This window comes from Carcharhinus amblyrhynchos, chromosome 34 (assembly GCF_965287045.1).
Source record: "Carcharhinus amblyrhynchos chromosome 34, sCarAmb.v2.hapA, whole genome shotgun sequence".
NCBI classification, from domain to species: domain Eukaryota; kingdom Metazoa; phylum Chordata; class Chondrichthyes; order Carcharhiniformes; family Carcharhinidae; genus Carcharhinus; species Carcharhinus amblyrhynchos.
This window is the reverse complement of record NC_137357.1, coordinates 3,687,894-3,711,378: the sequence shown is the minus strand read 5'-3', so window position 1 is coordinate 3,711,378 and position 23,485 is coordinate 3,687,894. Positions and strand designations below refer to the sequence as shown.

General features: G+C 45.0%; 1 protein-coding gene across 3 annotated transcripts in view; it reads left to right on the top strand.

Moving 5' to 3' along the window:
• Positions 1-22,383, top strand: part of LOC145361288 (zinc finger MIZ domain-containing protein 1-like) — a 133,582-nt gene extending 111,199 nt beyond the window's left edge. For all 3 annotated transcript variants that reach the window (XM_080216933.1, XM_080216932.1, XM_080216934.1), the window contains 3 exons: positions 2,292-2,452; positions 9,674-9,919; positions 17,866-22,383. In XM_080216933.1, coding sequence (XP_080073059.1) covers positions 2,292-2,452; positions 9,674-9,919; positions 17,866-17,973 — 515 coding nt within the window. In that variant the 3' untranslated portion in view covers positions 17,974-22,383. The remainder of the gene's footprint in view (positions 1-2,291; positions 2,453-9,673; positions 9,920-17,865) is intronic.
• The last annotated feature ends 1,102 nt before the right edge of the window (positions 22,384-23,485 follow it).

Genomic DNA, 23,485 nt, shown 5'->3' with positions numbered 1-23,485 from the left:
TCTAGCGAAATAGGCACACCTCACATAGATTTACAGCACATTTTATACCTTTTTTACAAGCATTGTGATGGCTTTGCAATGTGATGTTCTCTCCTAATTGGTGGTCCCTGTCCCATCTATGTGTTGACATTCTCCTATTGGCTCGAGGTGCCCTAAGTTCCTATCCCATCTAACAATGTCTCCTGTTATCACAAGAGTGCATTAGCAAACTCATCCATCTTATCCAATACTGTTACATGTCCAGTTCAGATTGGCAGTAATCAATCCTTTGCCAACTTAATCACTGCTGTCCCAACCATCTCAGTGACCTTTTCCCCTTTTATGCTTAGTTGTAGAAACAACACATCTTGCAGACCATTTGCTTTTTATAACGTGGGCCTCTTACATTCCTGCAGGATGTGGTGTATGCTTCACTGCACATCACATCTCTGATGTTATCTCTACATTACAGGCAGTCTTTTTATTATCCCTAATTATTGCTGTGTTAGCAGCATCGAACCCTATGTCCTATGTTTGTGACTAAACTCACAGTTGTTTCCATAAAGTGGGTTATCAATATGCCTAACTATATCCAATCTATTTAACTTCAAGCTATTTCTCTATGCTCTACAAATATATGTGTTAACAACATCTTTACCTATTGCTCACAGGCCTGACTGCCTCTCCTCTGGGCACCCCAGGAGAATGCCTCACATAGAAAAAAACGCTGGATGGAGGATATCAGGTTCCACATAAAAAACCTGTCTCTTTGTGATAGTGTCCAATATCTCAGGTGAACAGTTAAGCCAAAACTGTGAATTGAAAATCAAGGATTCATGGTTACATGTGAGATTATTTCCAGGAATTCAGTGTCGGTATCTCACAGGATGTGAAATGTTGAGTGTGAAAAGTGTCAGGGATACAAATATAGAAGGTGAAACTGGCGGCAGCGTCAACTGGGCTTGTATCGCACCGCTTGTTGTCTTCTTTCAATGAGAAAGGTCGGCACGGTAGCACTAAGGGGCAATTTAGCATGGCCAGTCCCCTAATCTTCATATCTTTAGACACTAAGGTCAATTACACTGAGGGGCAATTTAGCATGGCCAATCTACCTAACCTGTACATCTTCAGAGTGTGAGAGGAAACCAGTGCACCCAGAGAAAACCCATGCAGACACAGGGAGAATGTGCAGACTCAGCACAGGCTGTCACCTGAGGCTGGAATTGTAACCGGGTCCCTAGTGCTGTGAGGCAGCAGTGCTAACCATTGAGGTAGATCTCCTGCTTGACTCTAGCTAGCAAACCACCAGCTAAATTTTCACTCCATTTTTTAAAGTTTATTTTACTAGTGTCACAAACACGCTCATATTAACACTGCAATGAAAATCCCCTAGTCGTCACACTCCAGCGCCTGTTCAGGTACACTGAGAGAATTTAGCATCTCTTTCGGATTGTGGGAGGAAACCCATGCAGACATGGGGAGAGCGTGCAGACTCCGCATAGATATTGACCCAAGCTAGGAATCGAACCCAGAACACTGACATTATGAAGCAGCAGTGCTAACCTCTGTGTCATCCAGAAAAGCAAAAAGAACAGCTTCCAACTTGCCAACAGGATTACAAATACCGGGGGGGGGGGGGGAGAGAGAGAGAGAGAGAGACAAACACACTGTATCCAGCCTGGAGTCCAAACATCATCTAACCAGCCAGCAACCAAAACTGAACATAAGAACTCTGGTAAGGGAAACAAATTGCCCCACCCGACCTGTCAATCATTCCCCCCCAAACAATTCCAAAAAGGTCATAAACTCCAAGAAGATGCATTAGGCCCAGATTAAAAATAAGCAAAAACTCCATTAAATCATTTAAACAGCAATGAAAGGACATTGACTCAGACAGATGGACAATAAGCACAAAAGGCCATCTTAAAAGAGCTGCAGAGAAACATGATTAAAATATATTTCTTAAAGTAGCGTCACACTCACCCCCAGTCTCGCTGGCACTTTGGTTTCAAATTTTAAAGCCTTGGCCAATATTTTGCAGTTGACTGGAAAGTAAAATCAATTACGTTGAAACAATTGAATGGCAGTGACCCCATTTTGACCTGGATCCGTTTCAGCTCTACATCGATTTATGCAGTGTTTGGAGATGGTATCTTGAATCATTTAACACTTAATAAAACATTGGTTGATACAGCTCCATCATAGGGACAGAATTAAGATGTACTTGGTAAAGTATGTGTGTATTATCTGTCCCCACATCAGTGTGAGATGCACTAAAACCCACTGACAGCGGTACATTTTATTTCCAACAGACTCCATTTATCCTGGACAGGGGAACTTCCCTGATGTCCCGCATGGCAATCCGACCAACGCATCCATTAATGAGTTCATGCATGGACCGCCAATGTCCTACCCACCAGACATCCCCAACATGACTCCTGACAAGCCCCTCGGGCACTCCATGCCAGATCAGGTAAGGCTTTGGGATGTTTCCTGCATCAGTTGCTGTGTCCTCACGTAGCTATATACGACCTCTGGTGAGACCGCATTTGGAATATTGCGTGCAGTTCTGGTTGCCACACTACCGGAGGATGTGGGGAAGCTTTGGAAAGATGCAAAGAAGGTTCACCAGGATGTTGCCTGGTCTCAAGGGTGTTGGCTATGAGGAGAAGTTGAATAAACGCGATTGTTTTCACTGGAAAGACAGAGACTGAGGGGAGCCCTGATAGAGGTCTACAAAATTATGAGATCACAGACAGGGTGGATAGTCAGAGGCTTTTTCTCCAGGTGGAAGTATCAGTTACAAGGAGGCACAGGTTCAAGGTGAGAGGGGGGAAAGTTTAAGGGAAGTGTGACAATAATAATCTCTCCCTTATTGTCAACAAAACTTCAAGAAGTGTAGTGGAGGGCGTGCCCCTGTCTACATCACCAGGGACAAAGTAGAACGAGTCGAGAGCTTCAGGTTTTTAGTGTCCAAATCAACAACAAACTGTCCTGGTCACTCTATGCCAACGCTATAGTTAAGAAAGCCCACCAACGCATCTGCTTTCTCAGAAGACTAAGTAGATTTGGCATGTCCACCAAGCTCTTCATTCCAGGGATCATTCTTGTGAACCTCCTCTGGACCCTTTCCAAGGCCAGCACATCCTTACTTACGTACGGGGCCCAAAACTGTTCACAGTACTCCAAATGGGGTATGACCAGAGCCTTGCGCAGCCTCAGAAGTACATCCCTGCTCTTGTAATCTAGTTCTCTCGACATGAATGCTAACAGCTGTAAGGAGAGAAAAGAGCTGACTTTTTGAATCCAGGTGACCCTTTGTCAAAGCTGAGACTTGTGAGACTTATTGTGCCCACCCCAGTCCAACACTAGCGTCTCCACATGGCATACGTGCTAAAACTGACATGAGTTTCATATGGCATTTGCAATTAACTGCACTATTCTCAATTTGGAACTCTTGTTCATGTCGACATGGGACTATTTCTTTAAATCATTTTGTTAATGCATCAGAAAGCAGACAATATCTAATAGCCTGTTAAGTTTACATCTCCTTTTAGGAGGTGGCTTATACTATAAACAAGTTGATATATATACCTGCAGGGGAGTGCTGACAATATAAACACACTGATGTACAAACTCCCAGCAGCATGCGGGTGGAAACATATGTCAATGGGTGAGTTCTATCTGTCCTGTAGGTTTGTTGAAGTCCAGGACCTCGTGTGCATTCACATTTGAGCAACTTGAGCTGTTCACGGTGTAAAGTAGCTGATTCAAGGTACCAGCAGCTCAGAATCCTGCAACCAGGCTCTACTGGAATCCGTGGTGTTGTTTAGGAAAAGGGAGTCAAAATGTCAAAATGCGCATGTGGCACAGTGGTGAGCACTGTTGCCTCACAGCGCCAGGGACCCCGGTTCGATTCCCGGGTCAGGTCGCTGTCTGTGCGAATTCTGCACATTCTTCCCCCCCCCCCCCCCGTGTCTGCGGGAATTTCCTCCGGGTGCTCTGGTTTCCTCCCACACGCCAAAGATGAGCATGTTCAAAGAGTCATAGATGTTTACAGCATGGAAACAGGCCCTTCAGCCCAACTTGTCTATGTCAGTTTTTTTTAAATTCCCTAAGCTAGTCCCAATTGCCCGCATTTGGCCCATATCCCTCTGTACCCATCTTACCCATGTAACTGTCTAAACACTTTTTAAAAGGCAAAATTGTACCCGCCTCAAATCCTACCTCTGGCCAGACACTCACCACCCTGTGTGTGAAAAAATTGCCCCTCTGGACCCTTTTGTATCTCTCCCCTCTCACCTTAAACCTACTCCCTCTAGTTTTAGACTCCCCTATCTTTGGGAAAAACACGTTGACTATCCAGCTGATCTATGCCCATCATTATTTTATAGCCTGCTATAAGATCACCCGTAAGCCTCCTTCGCCCAGGAAAAAAAAGTTCCAGTCTATCTAGCCTCTCCATGGTTAGCATTGCTGCTTCACAGCTCCAGGGACCTCTGTTCAATTCCCAGCTTGGGTCACTGGCTGTCTGGAGTTTGCACATTCTCCTCGTGTCTGCATGGGTGCTCCGGTTTCCTCCCACAGTCCAAAGATGTGCAGGTTAGGTTGATTGGCCATGGTAAAAATTGCCCCTTAGCATTGTGAGATGCATAGGTTAAAGGGATTAGCAGGTAAATATGTAGGGATATGGGGGTAGGCCCTGGGTGGGATTGTGGCAGGTGCAGATTTGATGGGCTGAATGGCTTATTTCTGCACTGTAGAGTTTCTATGTTTTCTATAATGATTTCTATGATAACTCAAACTATCAAGTCCCGAGGTTAGGCCATGCTAAATTGTCCCTTAGTGTCCATAGATGTGTAGGTTAGGTGGATTGGCCAGGCTAAATTGCCCCTTAGTGTCAGGCAGATTAGCAGAGTAAATACATGGGGATATGGGGATCGGGAGTGGGTGGGATTGTTGTCAGCGCAGACTCTATGGGCCGATTGGCCTCATTCTGCACTGTAGGGATTCTATGGTTGTGTCAGTTTAGAGAAGGGATGTCAAACATTAGCCTGTGATCTAAATCAAGCCCACCTGAGCTGCGTTCATGGTTGCTGCGTGATTTGGAATAGAACAAGAATCACTCGGTCGATCAGGGCATTTAAGGATTGCTGACCAATGCTGGCCTTGCGAACAGAACCCACACCCAAGGAAAAAGAAAAGAATTTCTGAGGGAAATCGAGCTGGCAACACTAAGGCAGCTGCGTCTGACATTCCCATTCAGCAGGAGTCTGCATTTGGCATTTTGACAGAGGGTCAACGAGCAGAAACAGTCACAAGTCTATTCCACTTGGAAACACTGTAGGTCAAAGGCGAACCTGTCTCTTCATGCAGAGTCCAAATTGTGTGCAGATTCTGGACTGGGTTGCATCATGCAGACCCTCAAGGCAGGGTGGCTGTCTTGACAATGGTGCCAGCATTCTGAGGTTCGGTACAGAATTGGTTACAAAACAGCAGAGTTGCCTCTTGCTTCCCAAGGTCCAATCTTAGAGGAAAAGCATCAGAAAAAGGATTGAAATCTTTTCTGATAGTAATATCAATACTTTATATTGGTCCGGTGTCCATCATGTGCCCACAACCTCCCCCCACCCCCAACCCACAGGTATTTTACCCACGGTAAGTAAGGTGCCAGTCAGTCCCTGTCCCCCATGGGCCAATTCAGATGTTGAAGGTTAAGTTTATTTATTAGTGTCACAAGTAGGTTTCCTTTAACACTGCAATGAAGTTACTGTGAAAACCCCGTAGTCGCCACATTCCATGGTTCAGGTACACTGAGGGAGAATTTAGCACCTAATCAGCAGGTTTTTTTGGACTGTAGGAGGAAACCGGAGCACCCAGAAGAAATCCATGTAGACATGGGGAGAACGTTCAGACTCTGCTCAGACAGAGACCCGAGCCGGGAATCGAACCTGAAAGAGAAGGAGCCAGGGTCAGGTTGACACGCTCTGGTGGAGGAGAGAAAGGTGGGGGAGTGCGGGGTGGGGGCTATGAGGTGGACAGTGCAAGGGAGAGCAGCAATATGGAAGGGGACTCCGATAGACACATGAATTATCCACTATGATGACACAGTGGTTAGCTGCTTCACAGCGTCAGGGACCCAGGTTCGATTCCCGGCTCGGGTCACTGTCTGAGCAGAGTCTGGAATGTTCTCCCCATGTCTACATGGATTTCTTCTGGGTGCTCCGGTTTCCTCCTACAGTCCAAAAAAACCTGCTGATTAGGTGCTAAATTCTCCCTCAGTGTACCCAAACCATGGAATGTGGCGACTATGGGATTTTCACAGTAACTTCATTGCAGCGTTAAAGTAAACCTACTTGTGACACTAATAAATAAACTTAACCTTCAACATCTGAATTGGCCCATGGGGGACAGGGACTGACTGGCACCTTACTTACCGTGGGTAAAATACCTGTGGGTTGGGTGGGGGGGAGGTTGTGGGCACAATACCTGTGGGTTGGGTGGGGGGGAGGTTGCGGGTATTGATATTACTATCAGAAAATATTTCAATCCTTTATTCCTGTATTTGAAGCAGTGAGTCGGTGAGTTTGTTAGTGCAGAATAAATGCAATAACATCCCCAAACCAGTGACTCTTCTAAATTCATTCTTACTCCCTCTTTCTCCAGTCAGTTCTCAAGCCTGTGATACCATGGAGTTAGAAAGTTGCCTGCAGTCAAGAAGTGAAACCCAAGCTGCTGAAGATTTGATTTATGGTCTTGGCAGAGATCTGCAGTCTGGGTTTGAAATTCCCCAGCTGTTTTCTACTTCCCACTGCCATCTGATCTTGGATTTCATCTCCAAAATTAGCAAAGGGTGTTGCCAACGAGCTTTTTTTAAATTGTAAATCCTATGCGCAGGAGGGAACTTGGTGCTAATGGAGGAAATCTCTTCCATTTCAGACAGCATTTTGAGGTTAGGTACAGAATTGGTTAGAATCATAGAATCCCTACAGTGCAGGAGGAGGCCATTCAGTCCATCGAGTTTGCACTGACCACAATCCCATCCGTGCCTGATCCACATAACCCCATGCATTTACCCTAGCTGACCCAATAAGGGGCAATTTAGCATAACCAATCCACCTAACCTGCACATCTACGGACAGCTTTCAGACTGTGGGAGGAAACTGAAGTGCCTGGACGAAACCCATGCAGCTTCGGAGGAGAATATGCAGACTCCGCACAGTGACCCAAGTCGGGAATTGAACCAGGGTCCCTGGCACTGTGAGGCAGCAGTGCTAACCATTATGCCACCATGCCTGTCCACAAAAGAGTAGAGCTGCCTCTTGCTTTCTAAGATCCAACCTTAAGATCTAAGAAAAGCATCACAAGAGGATTGAGATATCTTCTGGTATTAACATCAGCGCTTTATATCGGAATAGGTTAGTCAAATTGATAAAAAATCAGTTACTAGATTTGTTTAGGGGGAGAGGGGAGGTTCCAAGGGCTCCCTACACCAGTCAGAGGAGAGTTTTATTCTTCCATTTATGGTTGTTTGATTCCAGCGTGAAAGACATCTGTCAAATTCACTGTACAATTCATTCCCCCTAAATCAGCAACTCTTAACAGGAATGGTGGCCAAACATTTTTAGAAGCATAGCAATATCCAGCACAAAACAGGCCCTTCGGCCCAACTTGTCTGTGCTGACCAGGCTTCCTAAACTGAACGAGTCCCATTTGCCTGCGTTTGGGCCCCTATCCCTCTAAACCTTTCCCATCCATGTACCTGTCCAAATGTCTTTTAAATGTTGTCATTGTATCCGGCTCTACCACCTCCCCTGGCAACAAAAGTTGCCCCTCAGGTCCTCTTTGCCCTCTCACCTTTAACCTATGCCCTCTAGTTTCGGACTCCCTGGGGAAAAGACCTCCGCTATTCACCTTATCCATGCCCCTTATAATTTTATAAACCTCTATAAAGTCACCACTCATCCTCCTGTGCTCCAGGGGAAATGTCCCAGCTTATCCAATAATCAAACCTTCCAGTCCCGGTAACATTCTTGTAGATCTCCTTTGCACCCTTTCCAGTTTAATAACATCTTTTCTATAGCAGGGTGACCAGAACTACACGCAGTACTCCAAATGTGGCTTTACCAATGTCTTGTGCGTTGTGGGGTGGCACGCTGGCAGTGGTTAGCACTGCTGGCTCACAGTGCTAGGGACCCGGGTTCAATTCCCGGCTTGGATCACTGTCTGCATGGCGTTTGCACGTTCTCCCCAACTCTCTGTGGGTTTCTCCAGGAGATCGGTTTCCTCCCACAGTCCAGAGATGTGTGAATGAGGTGGATTGGCCATGCTAGTGTCAGGGGGCATGGGGTTATGGGGATATCACGTGGGTGGGATTGTGGTTGGCGCAGACTCAGTGGGCCAAATGGCAGCCTCCTGAACTATAGGATTCTACAATAACATAACATCCCTGTACTCAATGACCGATGAAGACGTGTGCCAAACTCCTCCTTCACCACCCTGTCTACCTGTGATGCCTCTTTCAAGGAACTATGTACCTGCACCCCCAGGTCTCTCTGTTCAACAACACTCCCTAGGGCCCTATCATTAACTGTGTAAGTCCTGCCCTGGTTCATCTTACCAAAATGGAACACCTTATATAATCAAAGAACAGTGAATTTTTTGCAAATTCACAATATGGAAGATTAACTGAAACCTGACCTCCCATGTCCTATTATAAAACAGACATCGTGACCCCAAAAAGGCAAGTAGCAATATCGGTTGTAATATTGTGAGCCTGCAGTTCCTCATATTCAATAGTGGACATTCACAGGCTGCTGGTCCATAACTTCTTGACCAGCGCTCCTTATGGTAATCTCTCCTTGTCTGGGGAATTGACCTCTGATATCTTAACAAAATATCACTGGAGAAAGAAGACTGAGGTGAGCTGGGGGCATTTGATTTATTATTATTGTCACATGTATTGGGATACAGAGAAAAGTATTGTTTGATTTATTATTGTCACATATATTGGAATACAGAGAAAAGTTTTGTTTGATTTATAATCATCACATGTATTGGGATACAGTGAAAAGTATTGTTTCTTGCACGCTATACAGACAAAACATACCACTCATAGAGTACACAGAGGAGAAGGAAAGGAGAGGATGCAGAATACAGTATTACAGTCATAGCTAGAGAATGATCATCTTGATATAAGCTCAGTCCACTCAAAAGGCTGATGGCAGCAGAGAAGAAGCTGTTTGTGAATTGGTTGGTGCGTGAGCTCAGACTTTTGCATCTTTTTCCTGATGGAAGAAGAGAGAATGTCCGGCGTGCATGGGGTCCTTGATTATGCTGACTGCTTTTCCTGAGGCAGCGGGAAATGTAGATGGAGTCAGTGGTTTGCGTGATGGATTGAGCTTCATTCATGATGTGTATGTCTCTCATTTGCTGTGATATATTAATGAACCTATACTTTCACCCCAATTTCACATCTAACGTTTGCAGCATATAAACTGCGTATGATTCTGGAGGGTAATGATCCACAAATGACAGTGTAATGAGTGCTATAGTCTATGGGGTATATAATGCCGGGGTGGGGGGGCGTGGAATTATGCAGTATGCCAATGACTGTAATATATATTTCGTCCAGGAAAGGTTCACCAGCTTGTGGTTGTTCCATTGTTTGACTGCACTGTGTTTCTATCCTTAGATCCCTCATTCAGGAACAATGGATCAATCGCACACGACTCTGCAGCAAGGTGTCCATGCCCCTCACCTTGGCACCCAACCGGGGCAGGCGCTGCATCACCGAAGCCCCTCCCAGCACCCGCGGCAAATGCAGCAGGCAGGTGCTGGGGCCCATTCACACGGCGAATTGTCCTTCAACCCCTCCTCAGTGATGGAAGGTCAGGCAAGTGGCCAAGGAGCAGCTGATGTCCCAGAACCTTCTCTGGAAGTAAGTGTGGCTTTGTTTTTCAAAAATGATCTGTAATTTAAGAGAAGATGTTGATGTGTTGGAAGCAATACAGAGAAGATTTATCAGACTAATACCTGGAATGGGTGAATTGTCTTATGAGAAAATGTTAGACAGGCTGGGTTATAGTTCAGAAGACTAAGAGGCGACTTGATTGTAAGGGTATTGTCAGGGTAGAGAGAATGTTTCCTCCTTGGAGAATCTAAAACTAGGGGTCACTGTTTAAAAATAAGAAGTCGCACATTTAACAATAAGGATTTGTTCACTCACCTGATGAAGGGACAGCACTCTGAAAGCTTGTGATTCCAAATAAACCTGTTGGACTTAAACCTAGTGTTGTGAGACTTTTTACTGTGCCCACCCCAGTCCAGCACTGGCAGCTCTGCATCATGGCTCAATTAAAATGGAGATGATGAGATAAAAGCAAAATACTGCAGATGCTGGAATGTGAAACCAAAAGAGAAAATGCTGGAAAATCTCGGCAGGTCTGGCAGCATCTGTAAGGAGAGAAAAGAGCTGACGTTTCGAGTCCAGGTGACCCTTTGTCAAAGCTAAAAGGCGTAGAAAGTGGAAGGTATTTATACTGCAGGGTGAGGAAATCATAGAATCCCTACAGTACAGGAGGCCATTCGGTTCATCGAGTCTGTGCTGACCACAATCCCACCCAGGCCCTATTCCCATAACCCCATACATTTACCCTGCCAATGCCCCTGACACTAGGGTCAATTTAGTATGGCCAATCCACCTAACCCGCACATCTTTGGACTTTGTATGACAGATGAGTCATAGCCACAAAAACAAATGGAAAAGCTAAGAGGTGCTAATGGCATCCCACACAGAGAATGGCAGAGAAGGTAAACTCTGACAGATGAAGATGTGGGGAGAGATGGGGGTAGATGATGAGCATTTTTCTTTCAAGAGGGTGGCGAGTCTTTGGAATACTCTTTCTGAGAAGGTGGTGGTCTTTGTAAGGCAACGGTGATAGATTCTTGGTAAGCAAGGGGGCGATAGGATTATCTGGAGTCAGGAGAGTGCTGATTTGAAGGTAATATCCAATCAGCCCTGATCCTTATAAAGTGGTGCAGCAGGCTGGAAGGACTGAACGGCCTACTCCTGCTCTTTGTTCTTTTAAGTGAATAGGACCTTCTGGGTGACGGGAATATCATTGTGCTGCCATGCTGCTCCTGTTCACAGGCTGGGAAGGGCTAGAGGATAGTTTTCAAATCACAGATCAGTAAAAGGCAAACAATATGTTGCAGATTACAGCCATGTAATTACGTTTCTGCTGAAGTAAAACATGTTGCTGGGGGGAGCATTTCTTTACTACCCTTTCACTGACCTCTCTACACCAGGAGGCTGCTAGCCCTCTGTTCTCCTGCCTCCTTTATTCTGCAAGGCAATGGCAATTGCAGTCACAGTTCTTGTTTACCTTTGAGGATTCCACTTCTGAGTCAATTCCTGCTTCCTCGCAATGCCAATCTCAGCTCCAGCCCAATCAGGAAATCCGCATTTGAAAATAGCGTGGCGAAGCAGACAGGATCAGGACTAGAAGAGCTCTGGTTGTTGGGTTTCCTGAAGCCCTAGGTCTGAGTTTGATTTTTGATTTGATTTGACTTGATTTTTGATTTGATTTGTTATTGTCACGTGTATTAGTATACTGTGAAAAGTATTGTTTCTTGTGCGCTATACAGACAAAGCTTATCATTCACAGAGAAGTGGAGAGAGTACAGAATGTGGTGTTACAGTCACAACCAGGGTGTAGCGAAATATCAACTTAGTGTGAGGTAGGTCCATTCAAAAGTCTGGCAGTGGCAGGGAAGAAGCTGTTCTTGAATCGGTTGATACGTGACCTCAGGCTCTTGTATGTTTTTTCCTGATGGAAGAAGGTGGAAGAGAGCATGTCCAGGGTGTGTGGGGTTCTTGATTATGTTGACTGCTTTCCTGAGGGAAGTGTAGACAGAGTCAATAGATGGGAGGCTGGTTTGGGTGATGGACTGGGCTACATTCACAAACTTTCGTAGTTTCTTGCAGTCTTGGGCAGAGCAGGAGCCATACCAAATGTGATACTACCAGAAAGAATGCTTTCTATGGTGCATTTGTAAAAGTTGGTGACAGTCACAGCTGGCATGCCAAATTTCCTTAGTCTTCTGAGAAAGTAGAGGCGTTGGTGGGCTTTCTTAACTATAGTGTTGGCATGGGGAGGCCAGAACAGGTTGTTGGTGATCTGGGCACTTAAAAACTTCAAGATCTCGACCCTTTCTCCTTCCTCCTCCATTCAGCAACATATTTTACATCAACAGAAATTCGAGAGCTTCAAGTTTTTAGACAGGGGCATATTCTCCTTTATTCTTTCTGAAGTCGATGACAGTGTTCTCCATTTGATGGCGCTGGGGGAAAGATTATTGTCGCACTAGATTCTCTATCTCCACTATTCTTGTCTCCTTGAATGTTAATCAGTCAGGAGTAGAGCTATGCTGCTAGGAACTAAGCAAGAGAAAAAGAATCACAGTCGAATAGTCTCTCTCAATCCTGTTTTGTTTCATGCAAGATGAAGGTCCACTTGGGATCCATGCAGCAAAACATTTTCGAGAGAAGGTTTGTTGCAAAGGTGGACTGGTTATAATGAGAGCGTGTCGAATTTTCACATCATCTGGGAGAAATGGACAGCATCAGTCCCAAAGGCAGAAAATTTCTTTGATCAAACTTGAGACAGTTTTTTGAAACGTTGGCCAAAGTCTCTTCTAGCAGCTGGGATTTCCCGGTGCCGCTGAAAGTTAATGGCCTGAATTCTCTGGTCTTTCACATCCCATTGTGGCAGCCAGTGAGAACAGAGAATTTGGCATTCTGCCAAATCTCCATTCATAGCAGCGGGACTGGAGGATCCCAGCAGTGGGCAAGATCGGGGAATTCTGGTCAATGGGAGTTTTTGCTGAGACGACAAATTTTCTGTTCTCACTCGTAATGAGCCCCGTAACAGACGAGACCAGACAGTGGCACAATGGTTAGCACTGCTGCCTTGCATCGCCAGGGACCCAGGTTCAATTCCGTCCTTGGGGACTCCCTGTGTGGAGTTTGCACATTCTCCCTGTGTCTACGTGGGTTTCCTCCGGGTGCTCCGTTTTCCTCCCACACTCGAAAGATGTGCAGGTTAGGTGGATTGGCCATGCTAAATTGCTTCTTCGTGTCCAAAGATGTGCAGGTTAGCTGGATTGGCCAGGCTAAATTGCTTCTTAGTGTCCAAAGATGTGTAGGTTAGGTGGATTGGCCGTACCAAATTGGCACTTGGTGTCCAAAGATGTGCCGGTTAGGTAGGTTGGCCATGCTAAATTGACCCTCAGTGTCCCAAATTGTGTAGGTTCAATGGATTAGCCATGGTGAATGTCCAGGGTTCAGGAATAGGGTGGGAGAGGACCTGGGTACAGCACTCTGTCAGAGAGTTGGTGCAGATTTGATGGACCGAATGGCCTCCTCCTGCACTGTAGGAATTCTATGATCAAAAATGAAAATTCATGCAATTGGAGATAACATATTGACATAGGTTAAGAGGTAGGGGACAGAGTAAAGATAATGAGTACACACTCATCTTGGCAGTCGTTCTCTTGGGAATCGGTACTGGGACTTCAGCCTTTCATTATATTTATACATGACTTAGACAGAAAACAGACAGCCATGTATGCAAGTTTACTGACAATAGTAGGTTAGGTAGCACAGTAAATAGATGAGAGCATGAAATGGCAATGGGAAATGTAGAAATGTATATTCATCCACTTTAGGCCAAAGAAAGTAAACCAAAGTGTTTTTAAATGATGAGAAAGCAGGAACTGTGTAAGATCAGAGAGTTTTAGCATCTACGTATACAAAGACAGTGGGTATTTAGAAAAGAGGTTCCTAAAATGTCCTTCACCTCAAGGGATATAGCAATTATATAAAGCCCAGGTTAGATCCCGTCTGAAGTGCTGCACTCAGTTTCGGACAACACATGTCAGCAAGGGTGGCACAGTGGGTTAACACTGCTGCCTCACAGTGCCAGGGACCCAGGTTCAATTCCTGGCTTGGGTCACTGTCTGTGTGGAGTCTGCACGCTCTCCCCTGTATCTGTGAGGGTTTCCTCCAGGTGCTCCGATTTCCTCCCACAGTCTGAAAGATGTGCAGGTTAGGTGGATTGGCCGTGCTAAATTGCCCCTTAGTGTCAGGGGTATTAGCAGGGTAATTGCATAGAGTTATGAAGATAGCAGCTGGGTGGGATTGTGGTCAGTGCAGACTTGATGGCCTCCTTCTGCACTGTAGGATTCTATATGTTAGTTTTGAACAAGGTACGGCAGGGATTCACCAGAATGAATTAGGGAATTAAAGTCTTAAACTATGAGAATATGTCTCACCAATTAGGCTTGTATGTCCTAAAGTATAGAAGATTAAGAGATAATGAATGTGCTTTAAGATGACTGAAAGAGTTCATAGATCATAAAACCCTACAATGCAGACAGAGGCCCTTTGGCCCATCGAGTCTGCACCGACCACAATCCCACCCAGGCTCTACCCCCATATCCCTACACATTTACCCGCTAATCCCTCTAACCTGTGCATCCCAGGACACTAAGGAGCAATTTTAGCATGGCCAATCAACCTAACCCGCACACCTTTGGACTGTGGGAGGAAACTGGAGCACCCGGAGAAAACCCACGCAGACACAAGGAGAATGTGCAAATTCCACACAGACAGTGACCTGAGCCGGGAATCGAACTCAGGTGCCTGGAGCTGTGAAGCAGCAGTGCTAACCACTGTGCTACCGTGCCGCCCAAAATTTGACACCAAATGTGACAGGATTGATAGGGTTTAGATGCAGAGAATCTATTTCCTCTGGTGGGGCTAGTCCAGAACAAAGAAGCACAGCCTAAAAGTTAGAGCCAGTGTTTTCAGAAGTTTTTAGGGAAGCATGTTGGCACAGTGGTTAGCACTACCGCCTCACAGCATCGGGGACCTGGGTTCAATTCCTGGTTCAGGTCACTGTCTGTGTGGAGTCTGCATGTTCCCCCCCTGTCTGCATGGGTTTCCTCCAGATGCTATGGTTTCCTCCTACAGTCCAAAGATGTGCATGTTAGGTGCATTGGCCATGCTAAATTGCCCCTCAGAGTCCCGGGATGCGTAGGTTAGAGGGATTAGCGGGGTAAATATGTGGGGTTACGGGTATAGGGCCTGGGTGGGATTGTTGTCGCTGCAGACTCGATGAGCCAAATGGCCTTCTTCTGCACTGTTGGGTTTCAGTGATGTCAGGAAGCACACAAAAAGTAGCTGAAATCTGGAACTCTCGTTCTCTCTTGGTAGGGTCGGGGGACGTCCAAGGGAAGATTCAAAACTGAGAGAGGTTTAAAAAAAAGGGGCCACTAAAATGTCCTTTGAGGGATATAGCAATTATATAAAGCCCAGGTTAGATCCCATCTGAAGGACATGATTACATTTCAGGGTATGTGGATGGCTTTACCCAGAAGAGGAGAGGGATGAAAGCGGACAAGTGCTGGGTTTAAAAAGCGTGAACTGTGTAGTAATTATATAAGAGTTGAGTATGCCACTAGTGAGCAGTTTTCAATAAAGTGGGGATTATTTAGGCGTTTCCATGTCCAGTAAATTATGAATATTGAATAGCAAATAAGGAAATATTTGAAACCAGTCACAAGAAATGTTCTCTGGTTACTGTTGCAGTGAAAAAAAAAGGTGCCTGTCCCTCAGCCAAGGCGTTTAAAGTCTTTGCATATTTTTGCTGAAGAAACTGCACAGCGGTTAGCACTGCTGCCTCACAGCGCCAGGGACCTGGGTTCAATTCCATCCTCGGTTCACTGTCTGTGTGGAGTTTGCACGTTCTCCCCGTGTCTGCATGGGTTTCTTCCAGGTACTCCGGTTTCCTCCCACAGTCCAAAGATGTGCAGGTCAGGTGGATTGGCCATGCTACACTACCCCTTAGTGTTCAAAGATGTGTGGGTTAGGTGGATTGGCCATGCTAAATTACCCCTTAGTATCCAAAGATGTGCAGGTTAGGTGGATTGGCCATGCTAAATTGCCCCTTAGTATCCAAAGATGTGCAGGTTAGGTGGATTGGCCATGCTAAATTGCCCCTTAGTATCCAAAGATGTGTGGGTTAGGTGGATTGGCCATGCTAAATTGCCCCTTAGTGTCCAAAGATGTGTGGGTTAGATGGATTGGCCATGCTAAATTGCCCCTTCGTGTCCAAAGATGTGTGGGTTAGGTGGATTGGCCATGCTAAATTGCCCCTTAGTAGCAGGGTAAATATGTTGAGTTGCGGGGATAGGGCCTGGATGGAATTGTTTTCAGTGCAGACTGGATGGGCCAGATAGCCTCCTGCACTATAGGGTTTCTATGAAATTAGAATTATTAGCATCCGACTGGCAAAATGTAGAAATGTACAATAGTGTATGTTTGTAATTATCGGAGCTGCTCCTTGATCTCTGTGAAGCTTGTCACCTTGAAATGAAAATGATACAGAGGTTGGCAGCTGAGAATGTAGGGCCAATATTATCCTGTCTACCAACAGTTAAAATCACTTGGCAGACTAAGTCACTCTGTTCTAATTAATCTCTCTCTCTCTTCTGAGCATGCTAGAAAGCCAAGTGTTAGTAGACGGTGAATCCTTCTTTAGAAATGCAGGTTTAGTAAGATATCAGACTAGGGTGACATTCTAACCAGTGGTCAGTGCACTCTGGGTCAAAGCAGGGCATGTGTGAACCTGATGGGATTTTATGACAATCGTTTTCATGTTCACCATTAGGCTTTTAACTCCAGATGTTCATTGAATACAAATTTCACTGTCTGCCGTGGTAGGATTCAAACTGCGATCCCAGAGCATGACCCTGCATTTCTAGATAATTCATCCAGTGATAATACTTCCACGCCACCATCTCCTTCCTGATATAAGTGAGGAAGAGGCACATAATGGCAAATACATTCACTGGCTACATAGCCCCTCACATGAAACTCTGAGCAAGACACCCTCCCACAGCTCCCTAACATTTACCTTGGAAATACTATCCATTTTAGGAGTGGCTAATCTAAAACATTTCCTAATTTTAAAGAAATTATCTTAGCAGTTGTCATTTTTAATAGGAGGAAAGCTTATACTCCTAGAGACTAGAAAGCTGATACTCATATCGGAGACACTCATCTCTTTCTCATACTCTCTCACACAATCTCCTCTGAGTCGCCACCCAACCCCCTCCCATCTCGCGCGACCTCTCGCTTCTCTCTCGCGCACCCCCTCCTTCTTCTCCCTCGCACACCCCGTCCTTCGTCTCCCTCACTCATCCCCTCCCTCGTCCCCTGCGTGCGCTCGCATGTTCACCCATCCCCTCTCGTATGTTTGCCCGTCCCCCTCTCGTGCCCCTCGCCCATCCCCCCCTCGCGCGCCTGGTCAGTTTTCTATCTGATCAGTGATGGACAAAAGGGGTCTCAAATGCTGACTGGAAGCTTTGGCCCAAGTTGCTTGAGAATATAAGGGAAGAAAGATTACAATCATGTCATGTGAAATAACGGGCTTTATTACTCGCTGCAAAGTAATACACGCTAAGCATGAATTGTAAGGCTAGAACTTATTCCGTTATTTCTTTCACAGAATCCTTACAGTGCAGTGGGAGGCCATTCGGCCCATCGAGCCTGCACTGACCACAATCCCATCCAGGTCCTATCCTTGTAACTTCACGTAAAGCCCTTGACACTAAGGGAGAATCTGTTCCTGTAACCCCAAGTATTTACCCTGCTAATCCCCCTAACCCCTACACATCTTTGGATACTAAGGGGCAATTTAGCATGGCCAGTCTCCAGCTGAGTAATTGCAAATATTTTTAATTCCATTGTCAAATTCAGTTCACATGTTGTAAAGAATAAAATCAGAATTGGTCTTAACACTTTTCTTTGTCTCCTAGCTTCTACCAGAGATCACAAACCCAGATGAACTGCTGTCCTACCTCGGACCTCCAGACATGCCAAACAACAGTAACGATGACCTTCTCTCCTTGTTTGAGAACAACTGATCTTCCTTTTTTTTTACACACACACACACACACACACATACACACACACACACACACACACAGGGTGACACCACCACACTATCCCTCGCTCCGTCTTCTCTTGGCCAAGAGGGCTCACTGCCTTGCACTCGTTGGCAGTGGAAACCTATTTGCAGATGTCTGCGTGGACAGCGCTGGGAGGAGATCCCACCACCCCGCCCCCAGACCCATTGTAAAATGTCATCTCGCACCTTTAGCATTCTAAATCACTGGGATATGGACCAGGTTGGAAGCTAGAAGAAAGCAGATACTAGGGAATTCTCTAACTACCACCAACGGTTGGTTCCAAGAATCCGCAGGGTAATTTTTCGCTGCTAATGCCACAAATCTTGTATGGATTTCAAGGCATTAGAAGGCACAAGGTGAGAGAGAGAGAGAGAGAGAGAGAGACATTGATGTGGCAATTAGCCCTAATTGCAGAAGTTTTTTTTAAAATTCAACTCAGTAATGTTGAGGATTATTCTCCACCTTCGCTGTCAGAAGTGAGGACTGTGAGATCCCTGGGAATCAAATGCCTTGTACAGGAAGCTGAAGAAACAAGGATAAAAGGGAACTTGAAAAATCGCCTTCTCGAATACAGTGGCTTTCCCGGATCCACCTTTGGTAGAAGAAAGGGACGGACACTAACACTGACTTCAGAGTGGTTGAATAGAACACACACAAAAACAAAAAAATTCTGATCATTACTAAATAAAAGCACAAAAGAATCTAAGCGTGCAATGTAGGGAGACTACAGCACTGAAAGGAAAGAGATCTCTTACACTGTAAAATGGAACATTATCACTGCCTACATTTCACAACCTGTGAGTAAAAGATATTGGACATCATATCATTGTAATATAAAAGGAGTACAACAGAGGTGATTAAATGACAGAATACTGTGTTATTATTCCATTTTGATGTCCTCACTCCTTTTTGATCATTTCTGTTTTTTTGTATATTTGGAAGAAAAGAGCATTCCCTGATCTTAATGGAGACTTATCTGAACACATCAATACTGTTCTACATGCTGTAGCTTTAGTACCAAGTCCACGTGGCACCCCCAAAAATCAGCTTTCTTCCTTTTTCAAGTGCTGTGGGAAGAGGGTGGCAAAACACTTGATGACAGCACACTACAACGGTCATTCATTTCAATGCTGCTGACCGCTGATTGTTGGCATCATTTTTCTACACTTTGTGGTGAGAGAGAGATGGTTTAAAACAATACAATCATTGCCTATCCTTTGTGGTCAGTTTCTGTATATGCAAATTAAGTATTTTGGCAGGAGAGGGTGTTGGGGGTTGTTAAATGTATATTTCAGTGGTTCTTTATAAGATGTCCATGAACTATTTAAGATGGCTCAGATATGTAAATTAACCTTGTCCAGGTCTAGGTTTTAACTTTATTGAACTCCTCTGTTAGGATTTTTTAGGGATGTATTGAGATCCGAGAGACTATAAAAGCTCGCTGTCCTTTCTTTAATTTCTATAAGGTAAAACACAATTGTTTTTATAGAAGTTAATATAATAATCTATGGGCAGCACGGTGGCACAGTGGTTAGCATTGCTGCCTCACAGCACCAGGGACCCAGGGGTTCAATTCCCGGCCTTGGGTCACTGTCTGTGTGGAGTTTGCACGTTCTCCCTGTGTCTGTGTCTCCAGGGGTTCCGGTTTCCTCCCACATGCTGGTTAGATGCTAAATTCTCCCTCAGCTTATCCGAACAGGCACCTCAGTGTGGCGACTAGGGGATTTTCACAGTAACTTCATTGCAGCGTTAACGTGAGTCTACTTGTGACTGATGAATTTTAATTGAAAGTCTTGCTTCTATGCGAGTTCCAGATCTGAAGAGCTGCTTTTAAACATATCAAATTGGATACCAAACGAATAAATGAGAAACAAAGAAAATACACAGAGGGGTGATTTGAGTGTCTGAACAGAGAAAGGCAAATTGTCCTTTGAGCAAAACTGACGCAGTCGTTCTGAGCAAAACAAAGAGACAAGACATTTCGGTAGAAATAAGTAATTTTTACACAAGGATGCAGCAAATGAGTTCAGTCGCCAGAAAAGAGATGTAGGGAGTTTAGATTGTGTAAAGGTCAAGCATGTGATAGGCAAGAGTGGAATTAAAATAGCTCTAAAGCAATGGAATGTAAATACGAGGGAAAACTAGGAGAAGGGTGCATGAGGAGGAGGTAGCAGTAATTATTAATATCCAAAGGACGCTCAGTTACGCCCAGCTGGAAGATGAGACGCTATCCAGAGAGATAGGGTGAACTGTAAACGGAAAAGAGACTGCATCGTTCTTGGATTTTGTTTTTTTTTTCTTAATTCTCCGATGTTTCTTTAAAGTAACCAGCACCATTTCTTGCACAAAAGTTCGGAAAGGCAACTAGCCCTCAGGCCCATTAATGCCGCATAGCTGCCAAGCGATGTTAAAGGGTCACAGAGAATGACTTGATCTCTAACCTTCTCTCCCTCTCAACTAGTTTTCTGCCTTGTCATTGTTACTGATTAATATGTGGAAATCATGTGGCAAACCTCCTTCTCAGCAAGTGTTTACCCAGCGCAGTTGTACATTCCAGGACTTGCTTTAATCAAACAAAATGGAGCAGCTTCCAGATTTCACCTACTTTTTGTAAATCGTCTGAGAAGAGTCTACCTCTTCATTTTTAGGTTAAGTTCCCTTGATCTAGACTCCTCCACCAGATGAAATAGTTTCAATCCCATCTATCAAATCCTTTAATCAACTTAAACACATTAATGAGCTCACCTCTTAATCTCCTATATCCAAGGGAATACAAGCTTTAGTCTATGCAAACTGTCCCTGAATCTAATCACTTTAGCCCTTGTGGCATTCTGGTGAATTTGTGCTGTACTCTCTTCACGGCCGATACATCCTTCCTGAGATGTAGTGCTTAGATCTGAAAGGATTCTCAATGGGGGCGATACAGAGCTTAATGTTGGATTTCCTTATTCCTTAAAATAACTGGGACTGCCCTTAGCCTAACAGTCCGAGGTACGCAGTGCAGAGACCATTGTCACAGTGCTGAAGCTTGATGCTCTCATTCTAACAAACACAGGAGGAGATGGTGGATAGCGGTAATCATAGAATCCCTACAGTGCAGGAGGAGGCCATTTGGCCCATCAAGCCTGCACTCCCACCCAGCCCCTATTCTCCTGACCCTTTACACTGCTAATCCCCCAACACTAGAGGGTAATTAAGCACGGCCAACCAACCTAACCCACACGTCTTTGGAGTGTGGGTGGAAAACGGAGCACCCGGAGGAAACTCGCACAGACACGGGGGAGAACGTACAAACTCCACACAGTCAGCCAAGGCTGGAATTGAACCTGGGTCCCTGGCACTGTAAGGTAGCAGTGTTATGGGGCTGATAAGTCGGAGGCTCAGGCTGATGCTCTGGGGACACAAGTTCAAATCCTACCATGGCTGATGGAATTTCAATTCAATTAATAAATCTGGAATTGAAAGTTAGTCTTAATGATGGTATCCATAAAAGCAATCATTGATTGTCTAAATAGCCACCACTTTAGGAAACTTACCATCCTTATCACGTTAGGTCTGTATGTTTCTCCAGACCCACATGTGGTTGACTTTTAACTGCCCTCTGAAATGTGTGGAGATGCCAGCGTTGGTGTGGGGTGGGCATAACAAGAAGTCTCTCAACACCAGATTAAAGCCCATTTGAAATTACGACCTCGCTCGCTCACCTGACGAAGGAGCAGCGCTCCGAAAGCTTGTGAATCCAAATAAACCTGTTGGACTTTTAACCTGGTGTTGTGAGACTTCTTACTGTGTCCTCTGAAATTGCCATGTCAGCCACTCAGTTGCCAGCTATGCCAACATTTCATGAACAAGTAAGAAAAGGTCTCAATTCTACTTATAGCTTTGGGTCCAGCAATTTCTGCTCCACACAAACTTGACAAAAAATAGTAAAGCTGACTTCGAATTTCAGCTCACCATCTCTTACCCATGTGTGCTGTATGCCTGGTTTCTATGTGCATGTGTATCTCTTTGTTGACCCTAGCCCTCCTACAGTATTTTTCCAAACAATACACATTTGGGAAATTTAACAATAGGAAGTCATGGCATGAGTCATGGAATGAGGCTTTTGTGCAGGTTATCAATTAAGATAGTGGAATATTTCTCTTGATTTGTGTGTTTAAGACGCAGAAAAGGGCACACAAGCACCTGTATGCTACACGTACATGATCCCGAGACTTAACTTCTGTTTGGTTTGTACGGAGCAGGGTTGATTAAGCGTTAATAAACACAGCACCTAGCAATGTTTCGGCAGCAGTACTGATACTGATCGCCTACTCATTCGAATCCCAATTCTGGTTGTATATGCCTTTCTCAACAAGAAGTCTTCCTTTTCCTTAAAGGTCTACATCTTTCAGTATTTTTCCGCACTGTGTTAAACTTATTTAGAATCACAGAATCCCTACAGTGCAGAAGGAGGCCACTCGGCCCATTGAGCCTGCACTGACCACAATCCCTCCCAGGCCCTATTCCTGTCACTCCACATATTTACTCTGTTAACCCCCCGACACTAAGGTTAATTTTAGCATGGCCAATCAACCTAACTTGCACATCTTTGGACTCCCACCATGTTCCCAACAGAAAGCCTTTCCTGAATCTATATTGCCCATATATGTGAAAATCCAGAGCAGACAGCCTTTCTTTATTACTCACATCGCTATGTTCAGGAATGGCCCTTCTTTAGACTTCCTCCATCTGTATCTTTCCTATATATCAAAACGGGATCTGGCTTTAGTGAAGCTGTGCGCATAATAAAAAAGAGAAAATACAGCGAATACTCAGCAATACAGGCAGCCTCTGTTGGAAAGTGAATCATGGTTAGTGGGTGAGATCTTCCAGCTGTTCTGGCCCTGTGGGTTTCCCAGTGGTGTGAGGTGGATTCAGGGAAAATCCCATCCCGCTACCCCAGGCCATCTCCCACCTCTGAGAAACACGCTGCAGGAAGGCCAGAGGATCTCACCCCACATTTCAGGCTGATGACCTTTTATCAGTACTGTAGGGATTCTATGATTCTAAATAAATTTAACACAGCGTGGAAAAATACTGAAAGACGTAGGCCTTTAAGGAAGAGGGCAATAGGATTGTGGGCTAAACATATGGTTCAACAGAAAACTTCTTGTTGGGAAAGGCATATAGAACCAGGATTGGGATTCGAACGAGTAGGCGATCAATCCCAGTACGGCTGCCGAAATATTGCTAGGTGCTGTGTTTATCAGACGTAACAAGGAAGTACAGCAGCAGGAAAAGGGGAGGGAGGTAGGGAAATTGTGCATCAATCTTTGCTGTCCATCTTTCAGTGGCTCCTCAATCCAGTGGTTACAGCTTGTGAATCTGTCTGTTATATGGGGTGTTGTCCAAATGCCTTCTTGAAATCTGCATCAATAGCACAGCTCTCACCAGATTGCCCAGAAAATGAGTAAATTAGTCATTC